The 25,562-nt window shown below is 40.9% G+C and overlaps 1 protein-coding gene across 1 annotated transcript in view; it reads left to right on the forward strand.

Annotated features, from left to right (window-relative positions):
- Nucleotides 1-8,560: 8,560 nt before the first annotated feature.
- The window catches only part of SLC7A13 (solute carrier family 7 member 13), a 29,646-nt gene continuing 12,644 nt past the window's right edge, over nucleotides 8,561-25,562 (forward strand). Inside the window, 4 exon segments of the mRNA XM_061122767.1 lie at nucleotides 8,561-8,747; nucleotides 13,328-13,385; nucleotides 22,095-22,183; nucleotides 24,904-25,461. Of these exon segments, the coding sequence (XP_060978750.1) occupies nucleotides 8,561-8,747; nucleotides 13,328-13,385; nucleotides 22,095-22,183; nucleotides 24,904-25,461 (892 nt within the window).

Genomic DNA, 25,562 nt, shown 5'->3' on the forward strand with positions numbered 1-25,562 from the left:
GCCCCAGCCGAGCCTTCAGATAACTGCAGCCCTGCTGACGTTGTTACGGAACAAAGGTTTGTGTGCCCGATGCACAGTGAGGCCAGAAAAACTGAGACATTGGAGTCTGGAGCAGGGAAAGGTTTATTGCAGCGCCAAGCGAGGAAAACAGGTGGCTTGTGCTCAAAACCCCTGAAGTCCCTGATGGTTTGGGGGGAGAAGTTTTTATAGGCAAAATTTGGACTGAAAGTTGCAGGGTATGTGACTTTCTTCTGATTGGTTGATGGTGGATGGATAGGGCTGTACTCCCGGAATCAATCTGAAGTTGCCATCCTCTGTCTGGGTAGGGGCCTTCGTTCTGCAGAAGATACTGTTACTTATATTCATTGAGGAGGAATCAGGATCCTGACCCTAGGCTGCCCCAAAGTTGAGGTATATAGTTGGTTTACAATGCTGTGTTAATTTCTGCTCTGCAGCAGAGTGATTCAGTTATACATACATATACATTCTTTTTTTAAAATATTCTTTTCCATTATGGTTTATCGTAGGACATTGGATATAGTTTTCTGTGCTATACAATAGGATCTTGTTTATCCAATCTATATATAAAACCTTACATCTTTTAACCCCAATCTCCCACTCCATCCATCTCCGACCCCCATCCCCTTGGCAACCACCAATCTGTACCCTACATCCATGATTCTGTTTCTGTTTCATAGATAGGTTCTTTGTGTCACATTTTAAATTCCACACATCAGTGATATCATATGGTATTTATCTTTACCTTTCTGACTTACTTCACTTAGTATGATAATCTCTAGGTTCATTCATATTGCTTCAAATGACAGCATCTAATTCTTCTTTATGGCTGAGTAGTATTCCACTGCATATATGTATCTCATCTTCTTTATCCATTCATCTGTCTATGGACATTTAGGTTGCTTCCATGTCCAAGGTTGCACTATTGTATCTTCACCTTATTTCTGTGTTCATTCCCTCCCATCCCTGATTAAAGGCTGAATCTGCTTTTTGGAACTCAGGGAAGGCCAAGGAGGCTGAATGAAGTCTGTTTCTTACAAACAAGAAATGAAAGACACAGAAGGGATTTGTACCTGGGAGACCCACAGGGTCCTGCTTGGTTTCAGCATCTTGACTGCAGCTTCAGGAGAGATTCCAGGTAACAACCACCCAACACCTATAGGTTGCTCCTGAATTTCTGACCAGTGGAAACTGAGATAATACATGTTTCTTGTTTTAAACCACTAAGTGTTGGGATAATATGTTATGCAGCAAAATGTGACTAATACAGTCTAGCACCAAAAAATAAATAAATAAATAAAAGCTTCCAGAGAAATGGTGGCATGGCAGGTTTGTGCAAAGAGAGCATGAGATGACCTATCCTTCCCCAACAAATAGTTTTGGTTAAGAATTACGATCTGAGAGGGGAGCCCAGGACTCGGGTGACAGAACCCTGTACTAGGGTCTGCAGAGTGGATCGCCCACGTCAAGGCAACCAGACTCCAGGCTCCGTCAGCTGAGGACACGTGTGAGAAGTGGGGGAGACAGAGACTGAGAGCCAAGATCAAGTAGCTCAAGCTTCACTCATGCGGTCCTGCCTGAGACAGGTCAGCACAGCCTTCCACTCCCACAAGCCCAAGACGACTCTCCCAGGAACGTACAGCACTTCAGGAACTTTGCAGCTGGGGACAGGACATAAAGGTGACAAGAAAGATGGGACAGTCTTGAGGGGCTAAATTTTAAACTGAAAATGACTTACGTTTTACCTTGAATGAATTTTCTACCACAGATACAAATTAGTGTTTGAGAATAAAATTAATTTCAACTACAGAGAAATAAGTTATTTATAGGCTTTTGCACCATCAATATTTGCTGTTACAAATCTCCACACCCACTGTTTCACCAATGGTAGGGATTCTTGATCCCAGAGTAAGATAAAAGAAACAGGTCATTAGTGTCACAGAAGGGCAGTGCCAATTTTTTTTGTTCAGAAATGTAACTGCATTATTTTTGATGATGAGTTCAGTTCAGTCGCTCAGTCGTGTCCAACTCTTTGCAGCCCCATGGACTGCAGCATGCCAGGCCTCCCTGTCCATCACCAACTCCCAGAACTTACTCAAACCCATGTCCATTGAGTTGATGATGCCATCCAACCATCTCATCCTCTGTTGTCCCCTTCTCCTGCCTTCAATCTTTTCCCAGCATCAGGGTCTTTTCCAATGAGTCAGTTCTTCTCATCAGGTGGCCAAAGTATTGGAGTTTCAGTTTCAGCATCAGTCCTTCCAATGAATATTCAGGATTGATTTCCTTTAGGATGGACCAGTTGGATCCCCTTGCTTGGTGATGAGAAATAAGTCTTTATGGAGAATAAGATCTCTTGCTTTGCACTACTGTTGGCTAATACTCCTGATATACTCACAATGTTCCAGGGAGTTATTCTCATCATTTTACAAATATTAAACTCATTCTGTTCTCACAGAAGATCTATGGGGTGCTTATTAGTATCAGCCCCATTTGAAAAATGGGGAAACTCAGGTACAGGAAGCTTAGCAAACAATCAAAGGTCATACATAGCCAGTCTGGTTCTGGGGTGGATAATTTAATCAGTCTTCTCGTGCTCTTCAGAGTGTATCTGATACTCCAAATACTTTATTTCTAGTTTTGTTGTTGTTGTTTGTCACTAAGTTGTGTCCAACTTTTTGCAATCCCAAGGACTGTAGCCCACCAGACTCCTCAGTCCATGGGATTTCCCAGGCAAGAAAACTGGAGTGGGTTATCATTTCCTTCTCCAGGGGAACTTCCTGACCCAGGGACCAAACCTGCATCTCCTCCATTGGCAGGGGGGTTCTTTACCACTGAGCCACCTGGGAACCCTTATTTCTAGTACATCAGGTTTACCCTAAGAGCTGTAACTAAGTTGGAAAAGTGTATGATTTAGGTCCAAATTTACTGTGGAATTTCCTGATGATACTAGACAGGGAGTTTACTGGCGGATTTCTAAAATGGGGCTAACTGTAGTCATCTGCATGCACAGGTGTTTATGGAGATTATTCCGCTAGTATCTAGATTTCACTTTGAAGTGAATAACTTTAGGTGTCCTGGCTGTGGAGTGGCAAGCTCTATGAATCTTTAAGGACTGGCTTGTAAACATGTAATCAGAGGATCTGGTGTTGCCTAAGAATCCAGAGCAGGTTTTAAATAGCTCACAGAGCACTAGCCTGGTCTCTCCAAGTCCAAGTTATCAAAAATAGTTTCCTAGTTTGTGCGTGTGACCTTTCCGGGCTGCAGACGCTGAGCCATAAAGGCTATTTTGCCTTTGCCTGTCACCAGAAGCAAAGCAAACTGCTGACTTTTTCAAATATGAATGACAGAGATCTAAATAATCTCAAATGTGGGGCTAGCACACAGCCCTGCGAGGCCCTTGGGTTTCCCTGAGTTCATTGGAATTACTCTTTCCATCAGACACCTCCAAGATAGAGAATGGGCCTCAGTGGTCACGTCCTGACTTCATCAGAAGTCAACCAGAATATTCAGTCAGAAACAAGACAGCCACAGACACCCAGGGAATCTTCTATAGACACCTGCAGAATCTCTGATGTTGTTGATTAACTTGTTTTACTTGACTTATCTAAAATTTACTTCTCTAATACAGTCTGGTAGCTTTGCTCACTTCATTAGACCCGGAAGATAGGTTCCATCCAACATTTCCAAATCCATTTTATGAACTTTTCATTTGAGAGCCATTCTAACACCTATATGTGAAGTTAGCCGGGAACAAGAAAAATGATTGTTACGCTGAGATATTTTCTAGATGGTAGTAATGTGGAACTATTGTGAAACATGAAAAATTAAAAAAAAAAAAATCCTAGAAGATAAACATTTAAAGTACTCAGTGAGTGGAATTTTGGCATTATTCTACACTTTTAAAAATTCTGCTACTTTGGTCCAGAAAAAAACAGACGTTTCAGTGCTCTTTTCTGTAATGAGCCTTCCAAAGCGCCATCGGGTAGAACTTATATTCACGTGAAATACTAGGTCATAATCTTTTAATATCCTTTTTTAAAAAAAAATTATTTTTATTGAAGTATAGTTGATTTAAAAGGTTGTGTTAGTTTTAGGTGTGCAGCAAAGTGATTTGGATATTCTTCCCACATAGGTTGGTACAAAATACTGAGTATAATTCTTTGTGTGATACAGGAAGTCACTGTCATTTATCTCACATGTAGTAGTGTGAATATGTTGCTTTTTAGTACGCTCCTTCCAGTTTTCCAATGAATATTTATTATCAGGTGAGCCGTGACTCAGGATCCCGCGGTGGGATCACCATGTACCCAGGTGCCCCTTGCAGCCCGGCGAGAAGGATGGGGGGCAGAGGAGGCGGGCGGAGCCGGTCCGCGTCTTCCCAGGACGCAGTGTCTCAGGCTGAGTCAGGCTGCGGGGCCGGAGGCCTCCCGCACACGGTGTCCTGCTCACCCCGCGTGTCACTCTGCTAGCTCTCACCGCCTTCTCGGTGGCGCAGGGCCCGGGCGCTCTGTCCACAGCTCCAGGTCTGGTGCTTGCTGGGTAAGGTGCCTCCAAGCGTCAGTCCGGTAGTTCTTGACTTGGGTCTGGCTATCTTCAGCCACAGTGCTGACTCCCAGAGACACCCCCGAAGCGGCGGGAAGCTGTGTGAAGCTATGTCTGATACCGTTGTTAGTCACCTAAGGGTTGGACTTGGCTGGCGGTTCAGCGACCGAGAGTTTGCCTGCCGATCCAGGAGACGCGAGTTCAATTGCCTGGCCTGGGAAGATTCCGCCTGTGACGGCGTGACCGAGCCCGTGTGCTGCCGCTCCTGGAGCCCACCTGCCCTTGAGCCTGTGCGCCACGAGAAGAGCCCCCTCAACGAGAAGCCCATGTATTGCAACCAGACAGCAGCCCCCTGCTCTCTGCAACCAGAGAGAGCCTGTGCCCAGCAAAGAAGACCAAAAATATAATAAATAAACAATTTTTTAAAAGGACTGCATTTAATTTTCTGGGTGAGTTAGTTGAGATTTAACACTGTTTACTTTTCTGCTTCATGATTATAAGTCAACATTTATTCAGAGAATGGAATAAATAGCATTTTATTTTCCTTATTTATAAAATGAATAGATATTTCTTGAAATGTGCATTCTCTTTTTAATGTGGACAACTCACTAGGGCACCTGTGTTTTTTCACATTCAGGTGCTTTTATTTTTTTATTTAAATCTGTTTATTTTTAATTAGAGGATACGAATTGCTTTAGAATACTGTGTTGGTTTCTGCCATATATCAACAAGCATCAGTCGTAGGTATACATTAGGCCTGCCTGCTGGTTTTTTTTTTTTTTTTTTTTTTTTAATTGACTGATTCTTGAATCATGTAGAAAAAGTATTTAAACTACACATTCAGGGCACTCATCATGTACTTTAATAAACTTCTGTCAAAACTTTTCCTGTACCTGAATATTGCTTACCATGGATCCATTTCAAGTTTATGGAACACTTGTACGTTCACAACCACCACTGCTTTTGCCTCTGTTTTTCAGTTTTCATTTCTTAAGTGAGGAATCATACTGGTCCAGCTCATCTTTCTGATCAACACAAGTCCCTGAACCCTGCATGTGCCACATGCCTTTGGGCCAGCCGCCTTCCCTGGCAGACACAGATGGTGGGGTAGAGTGAGTTCTCACAGAAAGAGGTATGCAACATGGGGTGATACTGGCATTTTTGGGTATAATGCAAAGTAGGAAACTAAAGATTAACCTGGTTCCTAGAATATTCCGTTCTTTTGAAACAAATTCCTTACAACTTATTACGGAGCACTTGAACTTGATACATAATCAGGATCTTAGTTCAAAGAAATAAAAACAGCGTTTGCAAACTACTGCTGACACTGTTGGTTGGCTGACCCAACTGTTCTTCCTGCCCCTTGAACTGGAGAATTTCCCTGAATTTTCTTGATTTTCTGGGAAAGGAAACTTGTGAGGCAGCACTGTGAGTCTGTCTTCCTCTTGCCTTGGTTGCTGGTGCTAAGCCTGAGTTCTAGCAGCCATCTATCTAGCAACTATTAGGGACCTTGGAAGGGGTAAGTCACTGGACCAATTTCTACCTCAGCCTTCCTCTGAGGCAAGTAAAAAAGATGACTATATTTTTAAAAGCTACTTCAATTTCCTGTAACTTATTTGCATGCAGTCCTAACTGATACAATAAAATATGGTTACACCAAAGGTTGGCATGCCAAAACTGAGAGGACTGATGACCATATTGAAGTCAAACTGGACATTGTCCTATTTTTTTTCAATACAATGAAAGATCTCAAGACCAATTTCAAAATTTAAAAGTGCATTTACTATTTTGGCATTTCTCCTTTACATTTATCATTTTCTCTTCATAAGTCTAATTGTAAGTACCACCTCACATGAACTGAGCAAATTATATTGTCTTGTAAACAGTGGTTTTTATATATTGGCCATTCCTCTCAAAGCATTATCATAAATCAATATAAACACTTTTACTTCGGAAGAACTCCTGAGATTTGAATATACAATGTAATTAATAGCAGAGAATAAATTAGATCTCTCTTCTTTCTCTTTTCCTTCCTTCTTTCTCTGTTTCCAATTATTTCCTTCCTCTCGCAATGTTTATTCTCTATTTAATCTTCCTTCTCTCCTTAAAAAAAAAAAATCTTTCCTATATTTCTCATAAAGAATACAGGCATTTTTCTGAGCTTTCCTAGTAGTCTGTGTTGTTGTTCTGTCAATTGTGTTCGACTTTCTGTGACCCCATGGACTGCATCATGCTAGGCTTCCCTGTCCTTCACTGTCTCCTGGAGTTTGCTCAAACTCATGTCCATTGAATCAGTGACACAATCCAACCATTTCATCCTCTGTCACCCCTTTCTCCTCCTGCCCTTTATCTTTTCCAACATCAGGATCTTTTCCAATGATTTGGCTCTTCACATCAGGTGGCCAGAGTATTGGAGTTTCAGCTTCAACATCAGTCCTTCCAATGAATATTCAGGATTGATTTCCTTTTGGATTGAATGGTTTGATCTCCTTGCAGTCCAAGAGACCCTCAAGAGTCTTCTCCAGCACCACAGTTTGAAAGCATCAGTTCTTTGGCACTCAGTCTTCTTTATGGTCCAACACTCACATTGTAGATGACTACTGGAAAAACCATAGCTTTGACTATACAGACCTTTGTCAGCAAAGTGAAGGTTCTGCTTTTTAATATGCTGTCTAGGTTTGTCATAGCTTTTCTTCCAAGGAGCAAGCGTCTTTTAATTGCACGGCTGCAGTCACCATCTGCAGTGATTTTGGAGCCCAAGAAAAGAAAGTCTGACACTGTTTCCATTGTTTCCCCATCTATTTGCCATAAAATGATGGGACCGGATGCCATGATCTTCGTTTTTTGAATGTTGAGTTTTAAGGCAGCTTTTTCATTCTCCTCTTTCACCTTCATTGAGAATCTGCCTGCCAAAGCAGGGGACACAGGTTCCATCCCCGGTCCAAGAAAATCCCACATGCCACAGAGCAGCTAAGTTCCCATGCTACAACTGCTGAGCCTGCGCTCTGGAGCCGGAGAGCTGCAATTACTGAGCCCAAGTGCTGTGACTCCTGAAGCCCCGGCTCCTAGAGCCCATGCTCCACAAGAAAAGCCCCCACAATGAGAAGACCGTGCTTGGCAACGAAGAGTAGCCCCTGCTCACCACAACTAGAGAACGCCTGCAGGCAGCAACAAAGACCCAGGACAGCCAAAAACAAGTAAAAAAAAAAAAAAGAATATAGCCGTTTTTCTAAGTATTTATGTACCTTTGTGGTAGACATTTTGTCCTTATGCATTTTGTGGGGAATTTGCCAGCATGTTAACATATTATACAACATAGTCAGCAATGGAAAAGTTTTTGAGATTTTCATTTTCAAATAATTTTCCCCCATTTTTTTTTCTATAAAAATACAATCCTTGTTTGAAGTATATGCCATTTTGTCACAGTTGGAGATTTTTGATCCAAGCCAAAATGATCAAATGATTTTTGATCATTTTGAAATATGAGATCACAAATCCATAATCATATTTGATTATTTATCAATATTTTTCTACTCACATGTATACAAACACTGTGTGTTTTAATATTACACCAACTTGCAAAATATAACTCAGTCCGTGTCTGAGAAATAAGACAGGATTAAACAATATAATTTGGTATGTTGTAAGCGTTTTATACTGAACAGGATAAAAATTAAAAACAGCCTAATGTTGAGTAAGACATATGGAAAGCAAGCTCAAGCCATCTCCTTAGACAAGAAGGGCCACTTAGTATACAAACAAGAGAAACAAAACAGAACATCTTTTCCAGTTTTTACCAAATTCCAGAAAGGTAAAATAATGTATTGAAACACCATTTCTCTGTCCATATAAGTCTGAAAAAAATCTGAACACACAGTAATTTAACCAGAATCCAAAGTTCAGGGGCAAGACTGCGGAAAGCTCTCTCAGTTGAAAATCACTGTTTGTAGAAGTAAACCTTTGTTCCTGGTCTGTAAATTATTAAAACAAGTAAATAATGAGCTCCCGGGCGTCCTCGTTAGGTCTCCTTGCAGGCACTGACGCGCTCACCCCGCGCAGGCTCCAGCCCTTGGCGTGCGGAGGCCTTGCCGGCCCCAGGGCTGCGCGCGCATCCTCGCGCCACCTGCGGTCAGCCCTTCCTGCCGCCTCCTCTAGAAGTCCAAATTTGGGGAGCTCAGTGGAGGGTAGCGTTCTTGCTCTAGAAGCTTGTCTAATGCCTGTTCCTTTCTCTTCTGTATAATTCACTTTGATTTTTGCCTCAAAGTTCTTATTTTGCCCGAGGCAGAAAACTTAGTCATGTCTAAGTAAAAATAAATTGTTATTTTCGGTCCTTTAGCTTTGAAGCTTGATTACATTCACCGTGTTTCCCCCTGTTCAGCCTTTTCCTTTCTCCTGGGTTGAAATATTAAATTTTAAGCCCCTTTTAAATTTTTAGGAGCTTATGCAACTGCCTCTATGGGTAATTTGAGAGAAGGGGCCTGACCTCATGCAGGTCTTGATTTATTAAGTCCTACAGTGGATCCTTGCCTTCCATGTAATTTATCCTATTAGACTCTTGGCAACAGCACAGTATGATGCTTTCTCAAATGGCAACCTGGACAAAATGTGGCCTTGTCTTGGCATCCGTTCTGCTTCATACCACTGGTGGTCCCTGACCCTATTCTAGCCCTTCTGTTTTGAGGATGGCCCACAAAGGGCCTGTTGGTTGTGTATCTCTTTATCCCAGTTGTAGGACCATTGGCAAAAGGGAAACATGCTTTCTCCCAGTTACTGTTTACGCCACAAATGAGACCCAAAGGACCTCGCAGACCCCTTCTGCACGCCACAGGTGTCTCTGGCGGATGTGTGTGTGTCTTGCCCCCCCAAGTATGTCCCACTACCACCCCTACTTTCCCACAAACTTGATGTTGAGACACTCAGTTTCCAGTGAGGGGAGGAACCATACTTCATACGTGCAGTTCTGGTGTCTGTGAATTCAGTTCAATTCTGACACTACATACCTGGAGATAGAATCAAATTTCAAGGTAAAGATCCAGCCCCAGGAGACTGCTCTCCATTTCAGATGCCAGTTGCAAACCCAGGTTTTACCTGTATTTGTGACTAACTGGCTGCAAACAAGAGGTTTATACAACCCTGTCCGTCCTTGTTTGGTTGCTCAGCTGTGTCCAACTTTTTGCAACCTCAAGGATGGCAACACATCAGGCTTCCCTGTCCTTCACTATCTCCTGCAGTTTGCTCCAATTCATGTCCACAGCCCTCTTTTTGGGTTTGGTTAATTTGCTAGACAGCTCACAGAATTCAGGAAAATCCATTTACTCATGAGATGACCAGTTTATTACATGAGTCAGCAACCTGGTGAAGAGATACATAGGTGGGGTCCCAAACAAAGAAACGTCTGTCCTTTTAGAGCTTGCGACACAGAGCTATGTGGAAGAATTCTGGCTTCTCCAGAATGTGGAAGCTCTTTTTCAAAATGCCTGCACTACCTTACACTGTCACTGACAACATCAGAAGGTTCTTATTTGTCCACATCCTTGCCACCACTTGCTAATGTCAGTCTGATTTATTAGAGCCATTCTGGTAGGTGTGAAATGACATTTCATTGTGACTTTAATTTGCATTTCCTTAATGGATGATGGAACAAGGGATTGGTTCAAAATTGGTAAAGCAGTACGTCAAGGCTGTAAATTGTCATTGTCACCCTGCTTATTTAACTTGTATGCAGAGTACATCATGTGAAACACTGGGTTGGATGAAGCTCAAGCTGGAATCAAGATTGCCAGGAGAAATATTAATCACCTCAGATATGCAGATGACACCACTCTCATGGCAGAAAGTGAAGAGGAACTAAAGAGCCTCTTGATGAATGTGAAAGAAAAGAGTGAAAAAGCTGGCTTAAAACTCAACATTCAAAAAACTAAGATCCTGGCATCCAGTCCCATCACTTCATGGCAAAGAGATGGGGAAACAATGGAAACAGTGAGACTTTATTTTGGGGGGCTCCAAAATCACTGCAGATGGTGATTGCAGCCATGCAATTAAAACACTTGCTCCTTGGAAGAAAAGCTAAGACAAATCTAGACCGCATATTTAAAAGCAGAGACATCACTTTGCTGACAGATGTCCATATAGTCAAAGCTATGGTTTTTCCAGTGGTCATGTACAGATGTGATTGTTGAACCATGAAGAAGGCTAAGTGCTGAAGAATTGATGCTTTTGAACTGTGGTGTTTGAGAAGACTCTTGAGAGTCCCTTGGACTGCAAGGAGATCCAACCAGTCCATCCTAAAGGAGATCAGTCCTGAATATTCATTGGAAGGACTGATGCTGAAGCTGAAACTCCAATCCTTTGGCCACCTGATGCGAAGAGCTGACTCACGGGAAAAGACCCTGATGCTGGAAAAGATTGAGGGTAGGAGGAGAAGGGGATGACAGAGGATGAGATGGTTGGATAGCATCCATGGATCAATGGATATGAGTTTCGATTCAATTCAATGGATATGGGTTTGAATAAACTCCAGGAGATAGTGAAGGACAAGAAAGCCTCGAGTGCTGCAGTCCATGGGGTCGCAAAGAGTCAGGCACGACTGAGCGACTAAACAACAACAACGGATGATATTTTTGAGCATCTTTCCGTGTAATGTTTTACATCAGCCATTCATGTATCTTCTTTCATTAATGTATGTTAACATGTTTAAACATTTTTGATGGATCATCTTCTTCTTATTGAGTTGTCAGCATTCTTCATGGATATAAGTCCTTTATTGGGCATGTGTTTTGAAAATGTTTGCTTCTTGTCTTTTGCTTATCTTTTCATTTTTGTAATGGTGCCTTTTGAAATCCAAAAGTTTTAAATTTCGATGAGGTCCAATTTAACAATTTTTTTTTTTAATTTTATGGATTATGCTTTTGGTCTTTCCCTAACACGAGGTCTTGGAGCTTTTCTTTTACATATTCTTCTAAAAGTTTTATTGTTTTAACTCGTACATTCAAGTATATAATCCATTTTGAGTTAATTTTGTGTATGTTCTAAGATGAGGTTCAAAATCGATATTTTTTGTGTGCATCTAATGAATCTAGTCCCAGTTCCGTTTGTTGAACAGGTTATCCTTTCCTCCCAATGAATTGCTTTGCCATTTTGTAAAACAAATCAGTTGACTGAAATATAAGACTTTATTCTCAGGCTCTCAATTCTGTTTCATAATCTACATACAATTGACCTTACACAACTTAGAGATTAGGGGCACTGGCTCTCCTCACATTTAAAAATCCACATAAATTTAGTCTGCCCTCCATAACTGAGGTTCCATCATAATTGCATCTGTGGATTCAACCAACTGCAGATCATGTTGTGCTGTATTATGGTACTTACTGTTTAAAAAAAAAAAAACTGCCTACATGTGGACCCTCACAGTTCAAATCTGTGTTTTCAAGGGTCAATTATATTTGCATGTCTATATGCCGATACCAGGCTAATACTATTGGCTCAGATGGTAAAGAATCTGCCCAAAACACAGAAGACTCTGGTTCAAGCCCTAGATTGGGAAGATCCCCTGGAGAAGAGAATGGCAACCCACTCCAGTGTTCTTGCCTGGAGAATTCCATGGACAGAGGAGCCTGGCAGGCTACAGTCCATGGGGTCGCAAAGTCAGACATGACTAAGAGACTAACGCGCACACACATATGCCGTTACCAAATTTTCTGATTATTTTAGCTTTTATAGTTAGTTTTGAAATTAGAAAATATGCGTTCTGTAACTTTTTGTTCTTTTCAGAATTATTTTGGCTGTCAGGTGTTTTGCATTTTCATATAAATTTTAGAATTTTTCAGTTTCTGTAAGAAGTTTTTTGATAGGAATGTGTTGAATCTATTTGGGAGAGAATTATCATCTTAACAATACTGAGTTTTCTAATCCATAATCACAGAATGCCTATTTATTTAGGTCTGGGGCTTCCCTGGTAACTCAAACAGTGAAGAATCTGCCTGCAATGCAGGAGACCAGGGTTCCATTCCTGGGTCAGGAAGATCCCCTGGAGAAGGGAATGACTATCCACTCCAGCGTTCTTGCCTCTTGGACAGAGGAGCCTGGCAAGCTACAGTCTATGGGGTCACAAAGAGCTGGACATGACTGAGTGACTAACACTGTTTTAAATTTACCTCAGCAAAGTTTTATGATTTTCAGTGTATGCTTTGCACTTTTCTTGCTAAATATATTCCTAAGTATTTCATTCATTTTGGTGCTATTGTGAGTGAAATTGTATTCTTAATTTCGCTCATGTATCAAAATACAATTGATTTTTGCAAATTGATATTATATCCACCAAACCTGCTGTACCTTTTGAAAAAAATTAATGGACTTAATTTTTTTAGAGCAGTTTGAGGTTTACAGAAAAATTTAGTACAGGAACTTCCCACCTACCCCTCCTCCCAGCACTCTCCTCTACCCCTTCTACACAGTTCACCCTATTATTAACATCTTGTTAAATATGTTAAATGATACTAAAAATTGGCTTACCATGTGACCCAGCAATTGCTGGATCTAGTGCTAGAGATACACTTGATGAGCCAGTATTGCATTAAGGTTCACTCTATGCTGTATGTCCTATGAGTTTTCACAAATGTATCCACAATTACAGTGCCATACAACTTGCTTCACTGCCCCCCAATTAACCTCTGCAACACCTGTTCATCCATCCTTCCCTCCTTCTGGAATCCTTGGAAGCCACTTATCTTTTTACTGTCTCAGTAATTTTTGCCTTTTCCAGATGCCAACTGTTATGCCTTTGTTCAACTAGCTTTTGTTGAGTCTCGTGATGACAGATGGTGAGCCCTGGTTCAACAACAGGCCACAAGGGAATTGAAATAGAGAAGTTTATTGCTCATAGATCATGGAGGAAGTACACCGCATACGCTGGGGGAGCTCATGTGGAGGTCAAGGCAGGGTGTAGGCAGAGAGAGGGACAGGATGTGGGGCATGGGCTTTTTTTAAGGTCCATGGGTGGAGTGCTTTGGGGTTTCCAGCTAAGCCAGATTGGTCAGTTCAAACCAAGAGGAATGGGGCTTTGATAAGCTCCAAACCTGTCTTATCTAAGGAACACGCAAGGGGAAGGCCCTGGGCGGAAGGCTGAAAGTTTATCACAGGGGCTTTTGGGGAAGTCATATTAGGAACTTAGATTTTCTTGTGCCTCTGCAGGCTGTTATCTGGGCAATGTTCTTGCATGTGGAGCTGATGTCAGTTTAAGGCCCCTGCAAGTTTCTTGACCCCCAAAATGGAGGTCAAAGCAATGCTACCATGGAGTAGCTTAGCTAAATTTTCAACAGTTGGACTCAAGGAGCCTGTAGTGTCTTTGAATTGATTTCTTTCACTTTGCAATATGCATTTAAGAAGTCTCCATGTTTTATCATTTATTTTAACTGCTGGTTGGTATTCCATTGTGTACAACATAATAATATTCCATTAATATTATCACAGATGTTTATTCTTTCACCCTTGAAAACATCATGGCTGCTTCCAAGTTTTATTTAAGCTATGAATAGAACTCTGTGTGCACGTCATTAATTTCAACTCATTTGGGTAAATACCAAGGTGTGCAATTGCTGGATCATATGGTAAACCAATGTTCAGTGTTTTAAGAAACTGCCAAATTGTCTTCAACATTGCTATACCACTTTTGCATTCCCACTAGCAATAAACAAGAGTTCTTATTGCCCACATCCTTACTAATATTTGGTATTGTTAGTGCTGTTGTCAGTAACTTCAGCTATTTAAAAAGGTGTGTAGTTTTACTTTAATTTGCAATCCCCTCATGATGTATGATGTGGAACATCTCTTCACATGCTTATTTGCCATCTGTATATCTTATTTAATAAAGTATCTTATCAGGTCTTTTGATCCCTTTTTGGTTGGGTTTTTTGCTTTCTTACTGCTAAGTTTTAAGAGTTCTTTCTATATTTTGGATACATGTACCTTATCAGACACGCATTTTGCAAATGTTTTCTTTCAGTCTGCAGTTAGTCTTTCCATTGTCTTAACAGTGTCTTTGCAGAGCCAAAGTTTTTAAATTAGGAAAAGTAAAATTTATCACATTTTTCCCCCCCAAATTGTGCTTTTGTTGTTGTGCCTAAGAAGTCATCACTAAGCCCAAGGTCACTTAGAGTTTTTCTTATGCTGTCCTTAAGAGCTTTGTAGTTTTGTGTTTTATGTCTAGGTTTGTGAACTGTTTTGAGTTAATTTTTATGAAAAATGTCTACTCTGTGTCTGGATTTATTTATCTTCTTCTGCATTTGATGTTTAGTTGTTTCAGTACCATGTGTTGAAAAGATTCTGTTTTCTCCATTGAATTGCCTTTGCTCCTTTGTCAAAGGTCAGTTGACTACATTTGCGTGGGTCTATTTCTGGGATCTCTCTTCTGTTCCTTTGATCTATTTGTCTCTTCTTTTGCCAGTACCACACGGTCTTGATTGCTGTAGCTTCCTTCTGTTTTTGATTTCTAACTTAGCTACATTTGTATGACTTAAGTCCATTTAAATTTATTAATGCTTATTTCATTACTTAACATATTATCTATCTTGTAAAATGTTCCATATGTGGTTGAAAATAATTTATGAATATTGCTGATGATGGGTGTTAGATTAAGTGGGTTGATGATATTTTTTAAGTTATACATATTCTTGTGGATTTTTGTTCCAGTTTTTCTATCAATTTTTTGAGAGCAGCTATTTACTTTTTTAATTATTTTTTTTTTTTTTGGCCACGTGATGTAGTCTGTGGGATCTTAGTTCCCTCGGCAGTGATCATATCCCAGCCCTTAGCAGTGACAGCAAGGATTCCTAACCACTGGACCCCCAGGGAATTCTCAAGAGCAACTATCATTGAATTTTCTGTTCCTACCTCTAATTCTATCGATTTTAGTTTCATATATTTGGGACTCAGTTGTTAGGTTTTTGTAATTATTATTTGTTCTTGTAACTCAACTCTCTTATTTATAAAATGTTTCTCCAGTCCAGTAGCAATTTTTTCTTAAAACTTTGTCTTTTATTAGTGTAATCTCTCCAGCTCTTTTTTTGCATACTATTTGTATTATATATCTTTTTCTATCTTTTAACTTATTTGTGTCTTTGAATTTTACTATCTTCTATATACCATATTTAATTGGATCATTAAAAAATTCCATCCTACCTGTCTCTACATTTTGGATCATAGCATTTAATTACATTTACTATAAATGCTGCTAAGGTAAGAGTTATGTTTGAAATTTTGCTATTTGTTTTCTATGTGTCTTTTTTATTCATCTGTTCCTCCGTTACTTCCTTCTCTTGTGTGAAATAGATATTTTCTAGTGTACCATGTAAATTCTCTTTTCTGCTTATTCTTTTTAAAAAGTTGTTTTTGTAATGTTTGCCCTGAGGATTACAACTGGCATCTTAACTTAAATCAGTCTGATTTAGATTAATATTAATATTAACTTACTTTCAGTAGCGTATAGAGATTTTGCTTTAATGGAGAAACTTGGCTTCATCTCTTCCTTTTTTCTGTGTGATATTATTGTCTTACAAATTATACCTTCAAACGTTATAAGACCATCAACAAAAATTTATATTAATTGCAGTATGTAGTTGTCTTCTAAATCAGATAGGAGAAGAAAAAAATTACAAAAATTGTGTTATATTGTATTTTATATTTATCTGTGTAGTTACCCTTACTAATAATCTACTTCTTCATGTTGATTTGAGTTTACCCCCTAGTGTCTTTTCATTTTAGACTGAAAGATTCTCATAGAACTGGTAATTGTGAATTCCCTCAGCATTCGTTTGTCTTGTAGTATCTTGATTTCTCTCACAATTTTGAAGAATAGTTTTCCTGAATATAGAATTCTTGACTGACAGTCTCCCCTGCCATTCCCAACATTTTGTATTGTTCCACTGCCTCTGGCCTCCATAGTTTCTAATGAGAAATTAGTGTTAACTTTACTGAGAATTTCATATAGATGATGAGTATTTTTCTCTTGATGGTTTCAAGAATCCTTTGTTTATGTCTTTCTAAGTCTGAATACAGTGTGCTAGGGTATAGGTTTAGCTAAGTTTATTCTATTTGGGACTCATTTGTTTTTCATCAGTTTGAAAGTATATTAGTCATACTGGATTAGGGCCCACCCTAATGACTTCATTTTAAATTAATTACCTCTGTAAAGACTCTATTTCCAAATATTGTCACATTCTAAGGTACCAGGTATTAGGACTTAAACATGTCTTTTGGAGTTACATAATTCAACCCATAATATGAATTTTATAGAATTAGACTAGGAAAGTGATTAAGCAATCATACACACACACACACCCCAGAAGCAATAACAATAACAACAAACTTTGGGGAAGAGGGATCTAATTTTCAGAGTTGTGACATTTATTTTATCTAAAATGTCCAGTTTCAACAAAAATTTATGTGTATTATGAAGGAACAAGAAAGACACAGAGGGAAAAGAAGACATGGGGAGAAAAGAGCATGGAACCGTTGTCTTGAATCTACAAACCAGGATATGCTATAGATTGCCAGAAATCACCTGGAGCTGGATGAGATGAGGAAGGATTCTCACCTAGAGTGGTCAGAGATTATGTGGCCCTCCTGAAATCTTGATTTTGAACTTCTAGCCTCCAGAACAATGAGACAATAAATTTCTGTTGTTTTAAGACATCTCAGTTTTGGTACTTTATTGTGGCAACCCTGAGAAACAAATAAAAATTTGTATTCCCCAGTGTGCAGACACTGAATTCTTTACTAGGTATGTTTAGTAGTCAGCTAATGACTCATCTCACACGCTAGCAAAATAATGCCCCAAATTCTCCAAGCCAGGCTTCAACAGCACGTGAACAGTGAATTTCCAGATGTTCAAGCTGGATTTAGAAAAGGCAGAGGAACCAGAGATCAAATTGCCAACATCTGCTGGATCATTGAAAAAGCAAGAGAGTTCCAGAAAAACATCTACTTCTGCCTTATGGACTATACCAAAGCCTTTGACTGTGTGGATCACAATAAACTGTGGAAAATTCTGAAAGATATGGGAATACCAGACCACCTGACCTGACTCCTGAGAAATCTGTATGCAGGTCAAGAAACAACAGAACTAGACATGGAACAACAGACTGGTTCCAAATTGGGAAAGGAGTACCTCAAGGCTGTATATTTTCACCCTGCTTATTTAACTTATATGCAGAGTACATCATGAGAAATGCTGGGCTGGATGAAACACAAGCTGGAATCAAGATTGCCAGGAGAAATATCAATAATCTCAGATACACAGATGACACCACCCTTATGGCAGAAAGTGAGGAAGAACTAAAGAGCCTCTTGATGAAAGTGAAAGAGGAGAGCGAAACAGTTGACTTAAAACTCAACATTCAAAAAACTAAGATCATGGCATCCAGCCCATCACTTCATGACAAATAGATGGGGAAATAATGGAAACAGTGGCAGACTTTATTTTGGGGGGCTCCAAAATCACTGCAGATGATAACTGCAGCCATGAAATTAAAAGATGCTTGCTCCTTGGAAGAAAAGTTATGACCAAATTAGACAGCATATTAAAAAGCAGAGACATTACTTTGCCAACAAAGGTCCGTCTGGTCAAGGCTATGGTTTTTCCAGTGGCCATGTATGGATGTGAGAGTTGGACTGTGAAGAAAGCTAAGCACAGAAGAATTGATGCTTTTGAACTCTGGCGTTGAAGAAGGCTCTTGAGAGTCCAGTTCCTTGGACTGCAAGGAGATCCAACCAGTCCATCCTAAAGGAGATCAGTCCTGGGTGTTCATTGGAAGGACTGATGCTGAAGCTGAAACTCCAATACTTTGGCCACGTCGTGCGAAGAGCTGACTCATTTGAAAAGACCCTGATGCTGGGAGGGATTCAGGGCAGGAGGAGAAGGGGACGACAGAGGATGAGATGGCTGGATGGCATCACCGACTCAATGGACATAGGTTTGGGTGGACTCCGGGAGCTGGTGATGGACAAGGAGGCCTGGCGTGCTGTGATTCATGGGGTCGCAAAGAGTCAGACACGACTGAGCGACTGAACTGAACTGAATGACTGATCAGAGATTCCCATAAATGATTGGGACCAGTAAGTTTTCTAGTCTTTGCTAAGGAGCCCTCTGTGTAGGTTAAGGCATTCCTTCTATGCTCAGGCAAATTATTCATCTAACTTAGGCTTCATTTCTAGTTTTCACAGGGCTTCAGCGTCAGACGAAAGTGAGAGCTTGGGGCCCTGTCAGGCCTTCTCTGGGCATTTGTACAGCCCTGGATGTGCACATGGTCTTCGAGATATTTGTGAATGCATCGGCACTTTTCAAAGGCCCTCTGGACGTCTCTTCTCCCGGATCTTCCTTTTAAATTTTAGGCTGGGATTTCCCCTGTCCCCCTTGCCGCCTAAACTGGCATTGCTGCCTTAGGCTGTTGCCGTGTTAAACAAAATTGCAGTTGATTGTTTTTGTTAGATATCCTGCTGAGAGTGCTTTTTTCAAGACCTGCATATGGAGTATTTTCAAGGAGCCAAGAGATAGGTCCAATGAGGAGAATGCTCTGGAGATGGTGCCTTTTGAGGAGCTCATGGTCTACCACTTTCCAATGACTGCAACACTGCTTATTGTTATGGTGGCAAGATTTCAGAGCTGTTGGTTTTCAAGGCTGGCTTGGAGCTAGGGAAGGAGGATGGGAATAGGCCAAATTTAAAACCCACAAACTCAACTGTATTAATTAAAGCTCAGAAGTTTTTCTTAAATAAATTCTCCCTAGATTGTGACAGTTGTTGACTTAGATTCTGAAGTACAGAAAAAGTTGATTTTGACAAATTTTTCAGTATCTTGTTGCTTTTATGGAAGAATAGACATATAGGGTCTTCAATCTGATAATGTGACTACCATACTTATATTTAAATCAGGGGTGAAACAGGGAAGCCTGGCGTGCTGCAGTCCACGGGGTCACAAAGAGTTGGCCGTGACTGAGCAACTGAACTGACTGATACATAAAAAGAAAAAATCTAGTGCGATCTGCAGAGATGTGGGTGGTCCTAGAGATTGTCATTTAGAGTGAAGTAAGTCAGAAAGAGAAAAATAAATGTCTTATAATATCATGTATATGTGAAATCTAGAAAAATGGTTCAAATGAACTTATTTGCAAAGCAGAAATAGAGCCACAGACGTAGGACACCAAGGGGGAAGAGGAGTAGGGTGAATTGGGAGATTGGGGTTGACGTGTATATACTACCATGTCTAAGACAGCTCAGTAAAGAGGACGTACTGTATAGCACAGGGGCATCTACGCAGTGATCTGTGGTGACCTAATGGGAAGGAAATCTGAAAATGAGTATATGTATGTATATGTATCCATGTAACCGATTCACTTTTGTGTACATCAGAAACTAACACAACACTGTAAAGCAAATACATTTTAATCAGTTCAGTCACTCAGTCGTGTCCGACTCTTTTCGAACCCAGGAATCGCAGCACGCCAGGCCTCCCTGTCCATCACCAACTCCCAGAGTTTACTCAAACTCATGTCCATTGAGTCAGTGATGCCATCCAACCATCTCATCCTCTGTCGTCCCCTTCTCCTCCTACCCCTAGTCCCTCCCTGCATCAGGGTCTTTTCAAATGAGTCAGCTATTCACATCAGGTGGCCAAAGGATTGGAGTTTCAGCTTCAGCATCAGTCCTTCCAATGAACACCCAGGATTGATCTCCTTTAGGATGGACTGGTTGGATCTCCTTGCAGTCCAAGGAACTCTCAAGAGCCTTCTCCAACACCACAGTTCAAAAGCATCAATTCTTCTGTGCTCAGCTTTCTTTATAGTCTAACTCTCACATCCATACATGACCACTTGAAAAACCATAGCCTTGACTAGACGGACCTTTGTTGGCAAAGTAATGTCTCTGCTTTTTAATATGCTATCTAGGTTGGTCATAACTTTCCTTCCAAGGAGTAAGCGTCTTTCAATTTCATGGCTGCAATCACCATCATACACTTCAATAAAAATTAATTAAAAAATTAATAAATCAGGAATTTACTCTACAAACAGTAAATTTATTCTACAAATAATTCTACAAATAGTAGAATTTAGATATTAAGAACATAAATTTTGGAGTAACACAGAGTCATATGAATTTCACAAGTCCCTTCCCTTCTATGAGCCTCTTTTTTTTGCATATCTGTACAATTAAGCTAATGATACACATTTAACAAGACTGACACCATTAGATCTGTCATCATGACAGATCTTCTCTTAGACTGCAATGAAAGAAAAAGAAGAATAAACAGGAAAAGCATTGTAAACCTTTCAGGATGGCATCTCACTATACAATTTAGTCTTTCAAAATGTCTCTTCTTTGCTTCCCTCTTCTCTGATTCTCTGCTTTTTGCAACTCCCGTTGCTGTTTCTTGAGTCACGTGTTGAAACGGCATGGTCATGGAAGTTTCTCACTTCGCTTTGCAGAGTTTTTGTCCAAGGGCTGAGCTCGCCTGCGTGCTGTGGGAAGGTGGTTCTCAGGGTGCCAGAGGAGCTGTGCCAGTGACCCCGATACTGGCTCACTCACCTTTTAATGGAGTAGCCCCACCTGGAATCTTGGAGTAGGGATCCCGTTTCAAAGGGCGCTTCCCCTGTATTTGGAGAATCTCTGATAGTCCTGAGAATGCCAGGAATGGGGGTTGACACCCCAGCCCTAGTCTCTCGTTTTACACACTTATGTTTCAGTGGCACAGACAGTTGTTGCTGTTTAGTTGCGACTTCATGTCTGACTCTCCTGCAACCCCATGGACTACAGCCCACCAGGCTCCTCTGTCCATGAGATTTCCCAGGTAAGAATACTGGAGTAGATTGCCATTTCCTACTCCAGGGGATCTTCTTGACCCAAGGATTGAACCCGAGTCTCCTGCATTGGCAAGCAGATTCTTTACCACCGAGTGACTGACATACTTGAATACTACTAAACTCAAGGGATACATGAAATGGCATATCCTTTTGCTCCTTGTATCAGTAAGAGCAATAGAACCTCTAGGAAACTGTATCTACATCTACATCTATTTCATCTATGTATAGATCTGTCTATAGCTCTCTATCTGTGTCAGTATCTGAATCTCTGTTTCTATTTCTAGCTATGATGGGATGGGGAGGGAGGTGGGAGGAGGGATCGGGATGGGGAACACATGTAAATCCATGGCTGATTCATATCAGTGTATGGCAAAAACCACTACAATATTGTAAAGTAAACTAGCCTCCAACTAATAAAAATAAATGAAAAAAAAAAAAAGAAAATGAAAAGGATTTGCTTGTTAAAGAGATTTGACTTTATTTAGTTGTGGAAGCTGATTATGTCGTCTCTAGTAAGACTGATTATGTAGTCTCTAGTCCTCAAGTCTGCAGCTGGAAGTTGAAGTTCAGGTCATCCAGAAGGGATAGTGGATGTAAAAGTGAAGGAGAACAAGAACAAGCTGGAGCTCACAAGGATAAACTGAAATCTGTCAGTTTTATTACCACTTACTTTGACAGTGTGAGTATCTCACCGAAGCTGAAGCCCTTCCTGGTGGAAGTAAGCATGCACCAGACCCAGAAGTTGGAACAGCCAAAGGAGGACTTTGGTGAGGGTGGGAGAGTTACAAGTTTCCTTACCACCTCATGCTGATGAGATAAGCCAGCAGATATGCAATTATTACAGCAAAAGGGTGGGCCATCATCTATAACACAATGTATACTGTAAAAGAAAAATTGCTTAGCATGCTGGTTACAAATGGCAAGGCAGATTTTATTTGAGCTACTGTAGTAGGGGAAACGCACTTCAGTCTAGAACTGAACTCGACTCCAAACACAGCGAAGGCATGTGGGGATTTGTAGCCCACGCACAGTGAGGGGGTCAGTGAATGGAGAAAAGCTAAGAGGAACCTGATTAGATAGCAGGAGTGTGGGTATTCTTGCTAAACTGTGCTCAGCAAACCAAAGGATGAGGGCTCAAAGGAGTCTCGTTTAAGTTTGGTCAAGGAGGGCTTCCTTGTCAGTGTGAAACATCAAAATGATTGCTGCTTCACTTCTGTTTTCTAAATCTTACTCAAGAATATTCCTTGTGGGGACTTCCTGGGTGGTCCAGTGGCTAAGACTTCACACTCCCAGTGCAGGGGTCCCTGAGCTTGATCCCTGGTCAGGGAATTAGATCCCACATGTCGTGACTGAGGAGTTCAAATGCCACAACTAAGACCCAGCACAGTCACCTAAACAAACAAGCAAAAATTAGGGGGAAAAAAAGAATTCTTCCTTATGGTTCATTTTAACTGAGAAATTCGGGAAATGTAGTTCAGCATAGTCAAATGTGTAGTTAACACATTGCAAACCTACCACACTGTTATGTGTGGGGGGTGTGGGGGGGGTCTTGCTTCTTTTTCTAGTCTTATTTTCCTGCTGTGAAATCCAGGACACGGGGAGTGGGCTCACTCACTGTCTCTCCTGAAAACAGGTAGGTAGGAGACTGAATGGCAGGATGTCGGCTAACTCTGCCCCCTGCTTCTGCTCTGTTTTTGCCTTTTTCTCCCCATCAGTTAAATTATATTTTACCCTCATTTAAAATATCTTCTTGTGATAAGAACATAACATGGGATTTATCCTCTTAAATCTTCAGTGTGCACTATTGTTGACTATTGTTATAATGTTGTCCATCTCTAGAGCTTATTCATATTACTTAGCTAAAACTTTATGACTTCTGATTATTAATTACCCACTCCCCCCTGGTCTCAGTCCCTGGTAACCACCATCCCACTCTTTGACTTTATGGATTTGACTATTTCAGACACCTCATTTAAGCACAATCATGCAATACTTGTCTTTCTGTGTGTGATTATTTCACATACTGTAATTCAATTTTTTTTTAATTTTTGTAATTCTATTTTAAGGTGAACATTCTGGTCTCCTTCCCTCACTTCTAAGTCCTTCTCTCCAGGACAGAAGGGGAGGCATACTTTCATTTGGGTTGTGAACCTGCTCGTATTTATTGAGATCTATATAGCATTGTTACTGGGCTTTCTGGTGAATCAGATGCAGTCTGCCAGAAAATAGCCATTTACTGGCAACCAAAGCAAAAACATAAACAATTTTATGTTCATTTACTCTTAAAGGATAATATGGAAATAATTTACATCTAAGGCAGGGAATGTCCTCTAAGCTTAAGAGACGTTAGAGGTGCTCAGGACGACGTTTTGCATTGTGGAGTCAACATATTTAAGAGCTTGCCTTAATCAGGCCTTGCTCAGATGTTCAAGACCCTCGCTCCTTCTGTGCAGGGGGTCAGCTCCTCCTGTCTTTCCTGACCTCATCTTTCTGCACGTGATCCAGGCCACCAGAATGGGGGCTGGTTAGGGGACAGGCTTATGTTGCAGGGTCTTTCACACCCTCACGTTGTTAATTTGTTTCTTAAAATGAATGAAAAGTAGATCCTTGGTCGCTTGAAAGCGTGATGGAAAAAATGGGAGGAAAAGCGAGTAACTTAAGTGAGAGGATAGTAAGTGACCCAACTCCTCAGTGTTCATGGGCTGAAGTCAACAGACACTGTCTTATGTTGAGATATTTATGAATAAACATTTCCATATTGTTTAGAGTTGTGGAAAGAAAGTATTACTCATTCAGTCGTGTCCAACTCTTTGTGACCCCAGGGACTGTAGCCCACCAGGTTCCTTTGTCCGTGGGATTCTCCAGGCAAGAATACTGGAATGGGTAGCCATTCCCTTCTCCAGGGGATCTTCCTGACCCAGGGATCAAACCTGGGTCTCCTGCATTTCAGGCAGATTCTTTGCCATCTGAACCACCAGGGAAGAGTTGTGGAAGCAACCAATAAGAAGAACCAGAACCATAAATACTCTTAAATGGTTGTTTCCAGAGGAAAAAAAAACTGGGAATATGTTTGGGAAGGAGTGAAGTAGAGTGGAAAACCCTTGCTTTTTGCTGTAATACCTGTCTCAATGACATTTTTCTTCCATCTGATCATATTATTTTGATGATAATTTTTTAAAAAGTCAAACTAAAACCCTTTCAAGTAATCTTACACTATTTTACCTGGATGCATCGCATGCATTTTGTTAGTGGTTGAACACAGGCTCTATTTAACAAAGGTGGAACAAAAAAGGCAGCACTCTTTTGTTTCAGAGAACCCATGAACATCATTTCTACCAATATAGGCAGGAAAAGTCATCAGCTGTCATCTATGTAGAATTTAAAAATTCTGTTACAATGGATAAAGAGAAGAAGACACAGTTCAAGAGAGTATTGGGATGTTGCTGGGCACGAGGTTTCTGACTGCTGACGTTTCTGACTTGAGCAGACGTTTTTGTGGCCCTCGAAGGGGTGTTGAAGTCCACGTGCATGAATCCGGGGTTCTCCCTGAGCACCCAGGTTGACTGGGCCCCGTGGTCCTTTATGACCCCTCTCCGCTCAGCAGACGTAGGCGTGACCTTCCCATGCAGTGGAGCTCACTACTGTTTTCTCAAGAGGTGCTTTGGCAATGTGATCTCTTTCCTGAATCTCTGGACCACCTTTCTGGGCCCAAGGCTCGCTGCCAGGCAGGCTCCGCTCCTTGCTGAGTACAGCATCCAGCCTTTTTATCCCAGCTGCTCTGCTCCAAAGCTGGTGAAGAAACGTCTGGCGCTAGGAGTTCTGAGTTCTCGTGGTGTGAGAGAGGTGACTCGGCTTCAGATAGACAGCGTGATGCTGAAAATGGCCACGCACGGCCTTCTTCCCTAAGTGCGGTAGTGTTGCCGGTGAAAGGGAGAAGGGAGAAGGGAGAAGGGAGAATTATTTCAGAACTCTTTCAATGCTGACTTTCCAGAAGCCTCCCAGTTGACAGAAGCCATCTTCCAAGGATATTTTGCCTATTCAGATGGGAGATGATTTATGTATCCAGCAGGTAACCCACAATACCTTGAGAAAAACAAATCTCAAGCCATGACTTGTTGCATGCAATATGAAGTGCACATCTTTTAT

This window comes from Dama dama, chromosome 21 (genome assembly GCF_033118175.1).
Source record: "Dama dama isolate Ldn47 chromosome 21, ASM3311817v1, whole genome shotgun sequence".
NCBI lineage: Eukaryota > Metazoa > Chordata > Mammalia > Artiodactyla > Cervidae > Dama > Dama dama.